The sequence below is a fragment of the Melospiza georgiana genome, chromosome 26, assembly GCF_028018845.1.
Source record: "Melospiza georgiana isolate bMelGeo1 chromosome 26, bMelGeo1.pri, whole genome shotgun sequence".
NCBI lineage: Eukaryota > Metazoa > Chordata > Aves > Passeriformes > Passerellidae > Melospiza > Melospiza georgiana.
This window is the reverse complement of record NC_080455.1, coordinates 5757672-5772395: the sequence shown is the minus strand read 5'-3', so window position 1 is coordinate 5772395 and position 14724 is coordinate 5757672. Positions and strand designations below refer to the sequence as shown.

Sequence of the window (14724 nt, the reverse complement as noted above, 5' to 3'; positions counted from 1 at the left end):
CTTCCGCCGCACGGCGCGGATCGCTGCGCGCCGCCGGGCGCGGCCGCGCCGTCACTTCCCGCGGAAGGGGAAGGGGAAGCGGAAGGCGGGCGGGACGCGGCCCGGCCGGGGCGATGTCGGCCAGCGCCGTCTATGTGCTGGACCTCAAGGGGAAGGTGAGGCCCGGAGCCGAGCGGGGGTTCCGCTACCCCGGGAGGGCTGCGGGGACTGCGGGGGTTCCGCTTCCCCTGGGCGGGCACAGCGCAGTGTGGCCTGTAGCCCTTCGCCGGTAGGGCGAGGTGAGGCGGCATCCCCGCTAATTCATCTCTGCCGCTGTTTTAGCTGCTTTGCCTCAGAGGAGTTTGTTTTCGTATCCTAAAATCGTTGTGAGAGTGAGTGCGAACAGGAATAGGGGAAGGATAAGTCTGGAAAACATGACTTTGCACTTAAATGTTGGTATTCGTTCTAATGGGCAGAGCATTTCAGCATTGTGTAAATGCAGAGAGGCTCGAGGGAAGCCGGGTGATTTTACAGGGGCCTTTCAAGCATTTGTGTCTCTTGCATGAGAACGTCCTTATGGAAGAGAAAAAGGGATTTCGTTGCTTTCTGTATAGGTTCTGATCTGTCGGAATTACCGCGGAGATGTGGACATGTCAGAGGTGGAACATTTTATGCCAATCCTTATGGAAAAGGAAGAAGAGGGGACGCTTTCTCCTATCCTAGCACATGGGGGAGTTCGTTTCATGTGGATTAAACACAACAACCTGTATCGTATCCTTTGTGCTGCACATGTGCGGACCATGCCAGAGGCTGCTAATTTGGGTTTTTTAATGTCAAAATGCAAGTTGGAGAATGGGTGAAATGGTACAAAAAGCCTATATTCAGTAAAGTTGGTTATATTAAATAAGGGCTTTTTGTGCTTTACATAGTATAAAATGCACCAGCAGCAAAAGGTCCAGAAAAGTGTTAATTTTACTCTAATTAGTGACTTCCTAAATGTTTATCTTCATATCTCCTTAGATCATATCTACTGTTAAGTAGTTAATGCATAATTCCTCTAGGCAACTCTATTTGCCGAAAATTAGGTTTTTTAAAATGAACTTAGTCAACTTTTTTTAAAATGCACATTCCTGAACATCCTTCATCAGTTGTTGCAACTTCTAAGAAAAATGCTTGTGTATCACTGGTGTTTTCATTTTTATATAAAGTAGTTCAGGTGAGTATATTTCAAAAGTAACCTTTGTGTTCTGTCTAGATAGAAATGCATAGAGCTTTCACATTTTTTAAGAACTTCAATAATAGCATTTTTATTTTATTTTTGATTGTTTTGTAGAACTACCTGATAAGGGCACTGGTATTTTGTAGCTGTGTAGGCAGAGGATGGGGCAGGTGCTGTAATAGTTACACAAGAGCTGAGCACCTGGAGGAGGTTGTGAATTGGTGCATGATCCAAACACAGGATCTATATTTGGTTCATCTGTACCTGTTGAGAAAAATATTTTCTCCAGAATAAATACTTTTCATAATAGTTTCTTCTGTTTGGAAAGTATGGGGTTGGGGTTGGAACTTTACAAGATTATTATTTTAGATGCAGGAATTCCTTCTGCATGTGCTGTGCTGCCTCATTTAATGTCCTTCTTCTCCCTCTCCCTCCTCTTGTTGCATTTCAGGTTTTTTCTGAATATTTCAAGGAGTTGGAAGAAGAGAGCATTAGGGATAATTTTGTTATTATTTATGAGTTGTTAGATGAGCTTATGGATTTTGGTTATCCCCAAACCACTGATAGTAAAATTTTACAAGAGTAAGTATCACTCAACAGTAACAAAGGAGTGTTTTGACCCTTTTTTCATAGGCAAACAAATGTTTCAATGTGTTCTAATGATCAAAATTACTAATTTTCTTTTCTTTTTCCATGCCAATTCTCTGGTTGTGAAGGTACATCACTCAGGAAGGCCACAAACTTGAAACTGGAGCCCCACGCCCGCCTGCCACTGTTACAAACGCTGTTTCATGGAGATCAGAAGGGATAAAATACAGGAAAAATGAGGTGTTCCTGGATGTCATAGAGTCAGTTAACCTTTTGGTGGGTACCTTGTAGTTTAACTTTGTGTGAGAATTGTAGTAGGAAGTGTTAAAAACGGCATTTTGTACAAAAACCTGCAATAGAAAGTGTGACTGTGGAGGGTGTGCTGTGACACTCAAAGCAATGGAACTATTAATTTCCCCCAAGGAAATCCAGTACAAATAATGCTTTAATTGTGTGTATTGCTGATTTTCGGATATGTCCTTTGATCTTCTGCCTGTGCTGCTTCATGTCCCTGATTTAATTCACTCTACTGGATTTATTCCTCATAAGAAACACATCCAAGAAATCCCAGGGCATGGGGATGGGGTGGGAGTGCTTCTGGATGTCACAAGGTCCCCCATCAGAGATGTCTTACCTTCTGTTCCTCTTTGTTCAGGTCAGTGCCAACGGGAATGTGCTGCGGAGTGAGATAGTTGGATCCATTAAAATGAGAGTTTTCCTGTCAGGAATGCCAGAGCTGCGCCTTGGGCTGAATGACAAAGTTCTCTTTGATAACACAGGCCGTGAGTGTTATCATCACAATCATCACAGAGTCTTGAGGTTTGGGATCACAGAATCATGGAGGTTGGAAAAGCCCTCTAAAATCACAAAGTCCAACTGCTGAGCAGCACCACTGTTAGTGTTCAGCACTAAGCCATGTCCCCAGGTGCCACATCCACAGGGATCTGAACACTTCCAGGGCTGGTGACCCCACCAGTGCCCTAGGCAGCCTGTGCCAATGCATGGCCATCCTTTCAGTGAAAAAATTTTCCCAAAATATAACCTAAACCTCCAGTGGCACAGCTTGAGGCCAGTTCCTCTTGTGCTGTCCTGAGTTGCCTGGGAGCAGAGCCTGACCCCACCTGGCTCCATCCTCCTGTCAGGGAGTCATGGAGAGTGAGAAGTCTCCCCTTGAGCCTGCTTTGCTCCAGGCTGAGTCCCCCACAGCTCCCTCAGCTGCTTCCCAGCTCAGTTTCCTTTTCTGGACACACTCCAGCCTCAATCCTGTCCTTGTTGTGAGGGGTCCAGAACTGATCACAGGGTTTGAGGAACCTCAGCAGTGCCCAGCACAGGGGCACAGTCGCTGCCCTGATCCTGGAAATTGGCTAAAAGGAGGGAATGTCAGCGGGCAGCAGCTGTGCTCTGCTGAGATTTGAGCCATGGTTTGTGTGACCTGATGTTTTCTGCTAGGTGGGAAGAGTAAATCAGTAGAACTGGAAGATGTGAAGTTCCACCAGTGCGTTCGTCTCTCTCGCTTTGAGAACGACCGGACAATCTCCTTCATCCCACCCGATGGAGAGTTTGAGCTCATGTCCTATCGCCTCAACACCCACGTCAGTCTGCATCTCTGCCTTTTGAAATGAGAATGGTTTAGATTGTAGCCACAACAGCTTTCCCTTCTTTTTGTTTTCTCCTAAACTGTGGGGTTTTTGAGTCATCTGTGAATAGCAAAACTTGGTGCTCACTCCTTCTGGAGGAAGAAGGAAGTTTAGATTTCACTTAGCAATAAATCTCTGTATTTTCAACTCTGTTGAAACTGGTTTTGAAATACTATGTTTTTAATCTAACTACATAATGGCAGTGTAATAATTAACTGTGCTTGTTAACAGTATTTAGTCACTTAATTTTATTGGAGTATGCCAGCCATGGTGATAAAGAAAAGTCAAAATATTCAGTCTAGAGAAGGTCTTTAGCAAAGAAATAGTTCAGTCCCCAGTGTGTAAAACTATAAAATATTTTCTGATGCAATTGTTTGTTATTAGGGATTAATCTGAGACATACATTTTTAAGCCTATAATTCTTGTACATTTGCTCATTGATATATCAGTGCTTGCTCATGTGTATAATTATTTCCTAAAAAAAACACAGTTCTGTCATTTTGAATACCCCAGGCTGCATTTTCTCTGTGGCTCGCATACTGAGTGTAGCTTTAAGGGAAAGCAACATTTTGCTGCCTCTGTCAGAGTAAAACTCAGAGCTGTGCTGTGTTTTTCCACCACCAGGTAAAACCCCTGATCTGGATTGAATCTGTGATTGAGAAACATTCCCACAGCCGCATCGAGTACATGATCAAGGTCAGACATTAAATAATTATGGCTAATTTTAGTCTTCTTTTCTTTGTTTTCAAAGCTTGTACATTTTTGTACAAGTATTCAGCATTTCTATGGGACTTAGACACCTTTGAAGACTTCATTTGTCAGTTATGATCTCAGTTCCAGTTCTGGTTGTCAGCACACAGGTTGGGGTGGAGGGGAGCTGTGTGTCTCACAGCTCTCTGAGCTCACCAGCATCATGGAAATACTTAAACTCTGCTTTTCTGCTTGATTGTTTTAGGCAAAAAGTCAATTTAAGCGTAGATCAACTGCCAACAATGTGGAGATTCACATCCCAGTTCCAAATGATGCAGACTCGCCAAAGTTTAAAACCACTGTTGGAAGTGTCAAATGGGTTCCAGAGAACAGTGAAATTGTCTGGTCCATTAAATCTTTCCCAGTAAGTGTTATTTTTTACTCTTACCACCAAAGAGTGTAATAATTACTTAACACTGATAGTCCATTCACATTTAAACTCTGCTTAAAGCAAATCCTGTTGGTATCAGACAAGTAGCAGTGGACTCTTCCTCTTTATTCATGGATGAAAGATTGGAATTTGCTAATAGATGTTGTTTATATTTGTTTCACTTGGATATTTTTTCAGAACCCGGGCAGAGAGCAGATTTTTGAGTGATGTCTCTGGGTGGTGTAATCCTTGGCCTGGCTTTAGCAGCAGCTGTTTGAGTTTTGTCAGGCTCTACTTCTTGGGTGGTTCCATGAGCATGAGCTCTGTCCACTGCTAATGGTGTGATAGTGCAGCTGTGTGTCACTATTTAATCTGAATTTTTGAGTATGAGGCTGGAAGAAAATGAATTATGCCTCAGGCTGGATCTGCTTCTTTTTTTCAAAAAGATTTTAAAAATAAAAATACATGTCACTTTGAAGCCCTGGAGAAGAGCTGGAATGAATAGTGGAGTTCAGCAGTTTGACATTAAGAAAACTACTTCTATCATGGCAAGTTTTTATTATTTTTTTTTGTTTCAAGAAAATAAACAATTGTCTCTTTTGGATAGGGTGGAAAAGAATACCTGATGAGAGCTCACTTTGGACTTCCAAGTGTTGAAGCTGAAGACAAGGAAGGAAAACCTCCCATTAGTGTAAAGTTTGAGATTCCCTATTTCACCACTTCAGGAATCCAGGTCAGTGTTTGAAAACAGAAATGCTGATAAATTCACATGGTGGGCTCTAACACACGAGGTGTTTCTCATCTTGATGATTCCTGTTCAGTTTTATCCACAAGACAGATTTTTACCCATAAAATGGTTGGGTTTTTTGCTTTTCTTTTTTTGCTAAATGCTGCTTTGTCAGCATGGGAGGCTTTATATCTTACAGATCTTTTTTTGCAGGTTCGTTACTTAAAGATAATTGAGAAGAGTGGCTACCAGGCTCTGCCCTGGGTGAGGTACATCACCCAGAATGGAGGTGAGAGGAGAGGAATATTTTGTTTCTCCAGAATACACCTACAAAGTTGAAACTCCTAGTTTTGAGTATGGATACACAGTAAATTAAACCACACTGTTTCTTTTCTAATCCCTTTTACTGTGTTAATAAAAGACCCACTGGGTAGAGTGGTAATGCTGTTCAAGTATTTTCTAATTGAGCTGGAATTTGGGAAATTTAAAAACAAACATGTCATTAGCAGTGTGCTCACCCATGTCATTCTGTCAGCTTTAAAATGCATAAGACACTGTCTAGTACAAAATACTTGATTTTTAGCAAGCAAAAACGGTGGGGTTTGTTTTTGTTGGGGTTTTTATTTTACAGAATTGTTGGATCCCAGACTGGTTTGGGTGGGAAGGGACCTTAAAGCTCATCTTGTTCCAGCTCTGCCATGTCAGGGTGACCTTCCACTGTCCCAGGTGCTCCCAGCCCTGCCCAGCCTGGCCTTGGACATTTCCAGGGATCCAGGGGCAGCCCCAGCTATGAGGCAGAATTGCAGATATGAGCAAGAATTTATTCCTCTTATCCCATCTAACCCTTCCCTCTTTCACTTGAAGGGTTTTAGTGTTTTATTGATATTTACATCTTCTTTTGTTAATATACATTAAACAAGAAGATATTTTATCACTTTATCCCAGCTTGCTGCTCTGCTTTACTCCCTTGAATGAGACAAATTAGTAAAATTGGATTTTTGTTGGTTTTTTTTCCCTTTACAGACTACCAGCTCCGAACACAGTGAAACACCTCCCAGGCACCACAGACAAGAAACCTTCAGGCCTAGAATTCATGTGCAGAAACTTCTGTGGTCCTGAGAGCTGTGAATGTTGTTGCCAAGGGTCTCGTTTCTGCAATCTTGGATTGACAGAAGAAAGATTGGAAATTTATTGATTTCAATAATGTGTTTGAGCTTTTGAACCATTAGTATTGATTGTGTGAATATTTATTTCATTCTTAGAACATGCTGATCTTGCTGCTAAATGCTAATTACATTAGGAGTAGCAGTTACATTGAGGAGCCAGGAATCCAGAATGAACCTTGGGAATGTCTTGTTGATGCCTTGTCAGTCACAGTTGCAGAGTTTCTGGTATTTGTATTTTAGATTCCCTAAAGACATTGGCAGCATTATGCTACAAATTAGGGAGATGATTGTGCAATTAAATGACTGCTGAACACTTCATTGTATTTAGCCCAAGGTATTTATTATTTTTTTTCTGGGCATTTGGGTGCCTTAACTCATTCATAGCTCTGTTAACTTAAAAAAAATTGCAGAACATGAGTTGAAATTATCTGAAGTCAAAAAACACCGTTGATTTTTTTTTTGCATGGTTTCAAAGGAATTAATCTGAGAGAACGGCTTCAAGTGAAAGGTTTGGAAACAAAAATAGGGGTTTGTTAAAGACTAAGTTAACTGAGAACAGGAGTAAATGCCTGTGGGAGCAGGATTGCTGCCTCCAGTCAGCAAAATGCAGGTGAAAGAATTCCAACCTTGTGACACCCCAGGGCCTGCAAACCCTCTGCCAACTGACCAGTATTTGCTTTTTCAAATTCCTGTTCATCAAACAAGTTCCCAATTGTCAGATGTAGGCACAAAGCCTTAGATTAGGTATTAAAAGACCAAAACCCTTCTAGAGGTAATGTGATTTGGTAGGAAGATTGGGTGTTTATGATTATTTTTCCAATTAATAGTAATATACTCCAAGCTCTTCCTGGAAGTTACTGTATAAGAAGAGGCCGACAAAAATCCAGTTGCCATCTTTCTTCCAGCTTGCCTTTTGTGTTAATTTAGGGCAAATATTTCCCCTTTTTTGCTATAGTTTGCTAGAATTCTTTAACTTCATTTGCCCTAAGGAGAGATGTTTTCTTTCTCAGTCCTTTCCGTTTGTAAACAGCTATTACTGTATCTTCCTGGCAGAATGAATAACAGTTTGCAATGTTATTCTTCAAGGTATTATTTTTTTTTACATGCCATTTCATTGTTTTTTTTCTCAGAAGCTACAATTGGCATGGGTGTACATAGTTATTTTGGGTTTTGGTGAGGTTTTTATTTTCAGGAAAATTGTGACGGTTATCAGTATTTTCTTTACACAACTTTTAGGCTGTTTTAGCTTGAATTTAGTACTCCTGAGAGGTGCTAAACTTACACCATCAAAATCTAAATATCTATGTCTGCAGATGTGATGTGACAATACACTATGTGCAAAATTCTCCACTGGTGGGAGAGTCCAGGAGTGTCCACAAAGAGTGAGAAGGTATTTCAGTCACTGTCCTCACTGAATCCTTGTAGACTGTACATAGCTACACCTGTGTGTAAATCAGCCAAAAATCAGCTCAACTCCCCCCAGGCTGCAGCTGCTGTGACATCACAGAAGATTTGCCTCAGGAAATCTCATGTCTGGTGGTGTTTGGCAACAACCACACCCCCAGTTTTTGGCAACCCTGGGTGTGCACAGGTGTATTCTGACTCTGTTTGTCACCCAAAAAGCTTGATGTTCAAACAGAATCATCTTGTTTAAGATTTCAGTTCCACTACTCATTTTCATTTGAATAATTAAGCTTATGACTGGACTAAAACTTTTTATATTAAAACTGTAACTGGTTGACAAATCACTTTCTGCTGACTTTATTTTTTCCAAGTGTTTGCTCTAATAATTATGCCTGTAAAATGTGACTCTCCATCTTTGTTTTCCTCTTGGAGTTTGGATCTTGTGGACCAGAACCATGTTTTCTCCTGTTTTGTTGCAGTTTGACTGTTTTGATGATGGGGCATCAGCCATGCTTGTCCAGAAGGTAATAAAGGCAGAAAGTCCTCTTTGAATCAGTTGTATTTTGCCTGATTCTTTTTCAGTTTGATCTACACCAAGTAGTAGCCTCTGATCTCAGAGAATGCTCAGCTCTTACAATGTGAGGCCTGGAAAAGTGGAACAGAACTTTATAAAAGCAGGAAGTGCTGATATTCCTGATTAAAAAAAAAATAAATCACTTTTCTATTCTCAGCAAAATCCACCCATGCACCATAAAATTGGTACTCAGAAATCAAAATTCCCCTCCTCCTTTTCATTCACTCGTTGTTACAATGTGGGTGCACAGGCACAAAGACAAAACCAAGGGATGTTATTGCAGCCCAAGGAGGGCAGGTTTGGGTGGGACACTGAGCAGAAACTTCCCTGGAAGTTTCTGGAGCAGTCTGGGACAGTGGAAGGTCCCATTTTAGAATGAGATGTGCTGTAATATCTCTTCCAACACAAACTACCCTGTGATCCTATGAAGAATTATTTCCCCACAAGTTTTGTTCTTAGACTGCTAAATCTTTATCTCACTGAACTTCGTTCTCTGCCTAATGTGGTGAAATGGAAATATCTCAGTTTGCCACCGTGTTATAGGTAAGTGCCTAATACAAAAGACTTTTAAAAGACAATTTGCATGTTTGAGGTGCCTAATCTGTGTTTTCAGCCTGCTGTGGTTTCATAGCTGTGTTGGCAGCTGGCTGGAGATGAAGCAGAAACCTTCCCTGTCCCTCCCCAGACACAGAGCTGTCACTTTGTCACTTTGCACCATTTAATTATCCTTGATTAGATAATTGTCTCTCCAGGTGCGTCAGCGGCGCTCCCTGTCCTGCAGTTTGATTTCCTGTGCTGGTGTGTGTGTGTGTGTAGCTGAACGAGCTGAATGCCATCACTCTTTGTGCCCTGCCCCTGCCAGCAGATGGCATTCCGAGCCCGCCGCTCCCAGTACAAACCAGTAAGAGCCGTGAGTGAGAAGGCTCTGTACCCAACGAGCCTTGATTTCTGCAGCCACGGCTATTTTAGTGACTCCGAGTGCATTAACAACCACCCAAAACATGTAATTAAATTATTTTTTTAGCCTTATGCAGTGTGATTTTTTTTTTTTTTTTTTTTGGAGTTGAGCAACTTCGCCGTTTAGCTGGATAGTTTTAACATTCTTATTTCTTGCTTTTTTTTTCTCATGTGGCTGATACTGGTACTCGTGCAAAGTGCAGGTGCCAGGGAAGGGAGGACCACAGGAGCAGCTACTCGGGGTTGTACACTGGTGCTGGCATTGCCAGGGCAAAAATTAAACCTCAGCTCGTGGTCTGAAAGCTTTTTTATTATTTGATATAATATTAAAAATAAGAGGACCTTTTCACCCCCACACTCGATTAGCTCTAGAGAAAACTGGTTTTGTCTTGATAAATTAAGACAGAACCTATGTCCCAATCAAGTTAAATCCCTCAGAAAAGTTTCATTCCACCTTGGTCTTCTGTTATGTGTTTTTAAGGTTTTCCTGCTCTTCCTTCTCTCCTGGCAGCTTTTTCTGCTGGAATGCTCTTTGGACTGCTTATATTTGCTTCCCAATTCTAGTCTGAGCTGGTTTTGCCTATAAAACATCCTTACACAAAAAGAGAGATCGTGAGACTTTATCTGGAGTGGATTTGCCTCTGGTTAGGAGATTGCACCTGTTTATTTCTGACTTTATTCTGTGAAAATAAAAAGGCTAAACCTTGGCACCTCTGTCTTTATCTTGTGCCAAAGGCAGTGTTGCAATATGTTCAGTGCTTTTTTTTTCCCCTCTGTGGTTGACACCCACTGCTGTTTGTAATTTCAGCAGCCCTGGCATGGCGAGGGTTGATGGCCTTGCAGAAAACAGCGTGAGAGAGCAAAATTAAGGGACAATATGAATAATCTTAATTGCCACGGTGATTAACTATACAACTATGCTTGATTAACTATACAACTATGCTATTTACCCTACAGGAGAAGTCAAAATATAAGCAAACAATTGTAAAACTTTTTTTCCATGGCGTTCAATGTGATTTCTAAGTCATGCCCTCCCTACACACAGATAAAACTTGTTTCTCCTGTAGTTACAGCACGTTGTCTTGACTCAGCATTTGTTAAAGCACAGTTACAACTCACTGCAGGCAGATGCAGGAGATTCCCTTGTGTAGCTACTCCTCATTAGGGAATTAGTGAAAACTTTGGGTCTTTGGGAGCTCCAGCACAGGGAGGACACAGACCTGCTGGAACAAGTCCAGAGGAGGCCACCAAAGATGATCAGAGGGATGAGAAAGGTTGGGAGAATCCCAATTCCAAATCTTTGGGGTGACCTAACTGTGACCTCCCAGTATCTGACAGGAGCCCACAGGAAAGGTGGAAAGAGACTTCACAAGAGCCTGGAGTGACAGGAGAAGGGGAAATGGCATCACACTGACAGAGAGAGGGTTTAGATTGGGTATTAGGGAAAAAAAGATTGGTTTTGAGGGTGGTGAGGCCCTGGCACAGGTTGCCCAGAGAATCTGTGGCTGCCCCATCCCTGGGAATAGTCAAGACCAGGTTTGATTGGGCTTGGAGCAACCTGGTCTAGTGGAAGGTGTCCCTGCCCATGGCAGGGGACAGAACAAGATGGGTTTGAGGTCCTTTTACATTTCCTGTGTTGTGACTGTGACCTCCCAGGCTTTGGCAGTGTGGGAGCTGTGTGGGGATCAAGGTGAGGATCAGCAGTGCCATCCCTGCTCTGGGCAGCCCCACATCTGGCTCTGTTCCTTCACACCAGCTCCCAAAGAGAAAGATGTAGGGATTGTCTTAGAGATAGGAGTTACAGCTAAACTCGGGTCTGTATTTGTTCTCCTGAAAATGAAGCAGTGCTGTTTTGTCAGGATGTGTTCCAGTAAGTTCCCAAGAATTGGTGCAGCCATCTGAACCTGGGACCTTCCACAGCCCTGCAACATCCAAGCAAGACTAAATCCACTTTTCCCACTCCAGCTGTTCTGCTGCTTTGCAATTGTTGACAAACTCATTAAACCAGAGGATTTGGATAATTTTGAGTTTAACACCAGAAATTATGCCCAGCTTAAAACCTTTCTCTCTCTTCTCTTCTCTTCTCTTCTCTTCTCTTCTCTTCTCTTCTCTTCTCTTCTCTTCTCTTCTCTTCTCTTCTCTTCTCTTCTCTTCTCTTCTCTTCTCTTCTCTTCTCTTCTCTTCTCTTCTCTTCTCTTCTCTTCTCTTCTCTTCTCTTCTCTTCTCTCTTCTCATTCCCCCTCCACACTGCATCTCTTCATGTCCATCTGCTCTTACATCTGCCCTGACAGCTGCAGCATTGCATCAATGAAACTCCATTTTGCTGTAGGTGGAATCACTCTGAGCTGCTCCCAACAAACTGTGGGCGAGATCACGGAGCCTCCAAGTTTGTTTGTGGGCTGACGGTCAAATAAATAAACAGAAACAGGCCTGAATCAAATGATCAGCAACGTGAGGAACAAGACGCTCCTAGAGTCAGCATGCTGGGCTCCAGCCCGTTCTGGAGAAAGTTTTGTAGGCTTAGTTCAAATCTTGGCCGTGGATTTGTACCTTGGATCAAAGTTTTGTTGCAGGCCCTTCTCCAATATAAAGCAAAGAAACATAAAACAACAAATATCCAGTGAAATCCAAACACAATCTGCTCTATGTTATGCTACAAAAATGAATGAACTCTGCCTCCCACCCACTCCCACTGTGACTTGCTGTGAATAAGCACCACTCAAAGGAAACCACTGCAAGGAGTTCTGCTTCTTTCCAGCAGGAATAACAATGGAGCAGGGAAGAATGCTGACTGTTTTACCTCTGCTATTCCTGTTGGGCAGGTGTAGGTGAAGAGCAGTGGGCTGTTTAAAAGGCCACTGAAAGGACTCACTCCTCACACTGAACTGAAGCCCAAATATTCAATATATGGGCTTTATATTAAATATTTATTTTATTCCTTTTATTTTTATATTTAAAATACATTTATATGTTATTATTTATATTTAATTTATTATTATACACAATTATAATTTATATATAATTTATTATACGTATAATAATTTATTATTATATGTAATTATATCTCCTCTATATTTATATATATTTATTTTATATTTATATTTTTAATATACTTTATTATATAATGATAAGGCTTTAAATATTTTTTCTATTAAAAGGATTTTTTTTTTCTATTAAGTTAGGAAAAGCCCTTTTCCATCCTTCTCAAGGAATGCCCTACACCTCATCTGAGAATTTCTTAGACCCCCTGAGGCAGCATGGTGGTCGCACCCCAGATTTTGAGGGATAGAAGAATATCTAGGGAAATCAGGCACACAGGATAAACCCATCTATTTGTTATTTATGGATCTTCAAGCCACTGGGTTACAGATCACTGATGGATTTAGGGAAGGCTTTGCAGAGTGATTCTTCATGGGCACACTGGATTGCACTGATGAGAGCTGGGTGCTGCTCCAAATCAGAAAAAAGGGGGCAAATCTTGATCTGGATTTTTTCATTTTAAGTAGTTAAGGAGGAGCTGCTGGATTCTCCCCAGAAAAGAAGGAAGAATTCAACTATCCCACCAAGCTCAGAAGCAAGCAGGGGCACTGGGTTTCCTGTAGTATCAAGATTTAGGGGAGTTTTACATAAACTGTGGCAAATATCTATTGGATGGTGGATGTAGGAGATCTCAAATGTGTGTTAGAATCAGCCAGTTATTGAGAGATAATACAGCACCCAAATTCAGGTGTGGTTTTATATTTTCTTAAAACTCCTGCAATGGTGCTCCAAGCTGTACCTGTCACTGCTGCTGTCTGGCCAAGGAAATGGGACAAAACTGCACAGACAGGGAGGGTTTGAAGAAATTTCAGTATAAAAGCGGAGGGGAAAAGCTTGAGGGAAAGGATAATGAAGGAGGATTGTTCAGAAATGCTGACATTATAAACAAACGAAATCTGCTTTTTCATCTTCAAACACAAAAAAGCAGCCTATAAAGTTGAAAAGGAGCACGTTTTAAATGGACAAAAAAAAAATATTATTAGTGCAGAATTCCACCTTTGCCACTGTATTTGTTTAGAAAAGGACTTATCAGTCAAGCACTGCCCTGCATCAGAGGTAGGAACCTGTTGCTCCTTGAGCTGGGCTCTCCTCTGTGTTTCAGCCACCTCTAATTACTCCCTGCCCAATAACGAGCTGCAGAACAAGTGTTTATTTTCTTGCTTGCTTATTTATTCAAACAAAAGCACAAGAAGAGAGGCTTCTGTGTGTGGTGGACTCTACAATTGTTCGAGTTTCCAAGAGGTCACAAGGGTGGCAGATAACATTAGCAGCTAAGTGCTGTGTTGTCCTGTTGTGTTATCAACAGGAAACATCTTTACCAGCACAGGAACTGCAGCTTTGTAATTGGCCTGCTGCAAGAACATGACAGTATTTTCTCATCCTATCAGGACTCGGATATTTTGGGAAGTGGTATATAAAGCTTGCAGCACACAGTGTCTCTTGGACATTAGGAACAGGTTCGTGGCAGAAATCAGTGTGCTTTGCTATTTTAGTAGTTGCTATAGTTGCAGCATGAATTTTCTTGCCCTGCGTGGTTCAGGATGGTATTTCATTACAGTCCATATGTGTATTTTTATTATTTGAGTGCAGATGGACATGTTTAAAGGAATTAATGTGGTGATATAAGCCTTGTAAAGAAGCCTTTAGCATATAAACAACAAATCCATAAATCATATCAATGCAGGCCGTGTTTAGCTTTCATTAAATACTCATAGACTTCTATGGTGCAAGATTGAGCTCTCTCCAAGCAAATTTCAGATTCACTGGATGATAAAATGTTATATTTGGGCTCTGAAATGAGCAGCGTTCTGCATGATCCATGTGTTGAACAGAACAGCCCTTCTGCCTCACACAGTTAATGGCAAAAAAAGTGCAATAACATCTATAACTAGTGTTAGATCAGAGCAAATAGTGCTTCAATGGAGCTGTAAAGAGCTCTTTTGGACGGGGGCCAATACTGCAATTAATATTCTGTATGGAATTACACCACTTGTTGATTATAGCAAGCCTCGCTTGGCCCATTTGATAAAGCTGGAGTGGCTTTTTCCACAGCTGTTGTCACTGTTTTCATCAAAAGTAGCTGTAACCACCAAGAAGGAAAAACTACAACACAACACACAGCCTGAGGATTGCCCAAATTTTTCCTAAAAAGTGCATAATGAGAAATTCTGATAACTTGAGAGTGATTTTGATCCTTCAGAATAGTCAGTGCCACACAACCTTTAATGCACTGTTGCATGTTGCCCTTTGAGAGCTCCCACATCCAGATTTTCTGACTTCCACTCTTATTACAATTTTTCTTAAATCAGAAATC

At 41.5% G+C, this 14724-nt stretch overlaps 1 protein-coding gene across 1 annotated transcript; it reads left to right on the top strand.

Moving 5' to 3' along the window:
• The first annotated feature begins 50 nt into the window (after positions 1–50).
• Positions 51–8392, top strand: AP1M1 (adaptor related protein complex 1 subunit mu 1). Its single transcript, XM_058041067.1, has 12 exons — positions 51–155; positions 594–750; positions 1128–1195; positions 1650–1780; positions 1915–2062; positions 2442–2568; positions 3236–3378; positions 4048–4119; positions 4379–4537; positions 5151–5276; positions 5484–5559; positions 6294–8392. The coding sequence occupies exons 1-12, from the start codon at positions 114–116 to the stop codon at positions 6314–6316; spliced, it is 1272 nt and encodes a 423-aa protein (XP_057897050.1). The 5' UTR covers positions 51–113; the 3' UTR covers positions 6317–8392.
• The last annotated feature ends 6332 nt before the right edge of the window (positions 8393–14724 follow it).

Coding starts and splice junctions, on each gene's coding strand:
- AP1M1 (XM_058041067.1), top strand. CDS start 114: ATGTCGGCCAGCGCCGTCTATGTGCTGGACCTCAAGGGGAAG. Junction 4,120..4,378: donor GCATCGAGTACATGATCAAG/GTCAGACATTAA, acceptor TGATTGTTTTAG/GCAAAAAGTCAATTTAAGCG. Junction 5,560..6,293: donor GTACATCACCCAGAATGGAG/GTGAGAGGAGAG, acceptor TTCCCTTTACAG/ACTACCAGCTCCGAACACAG.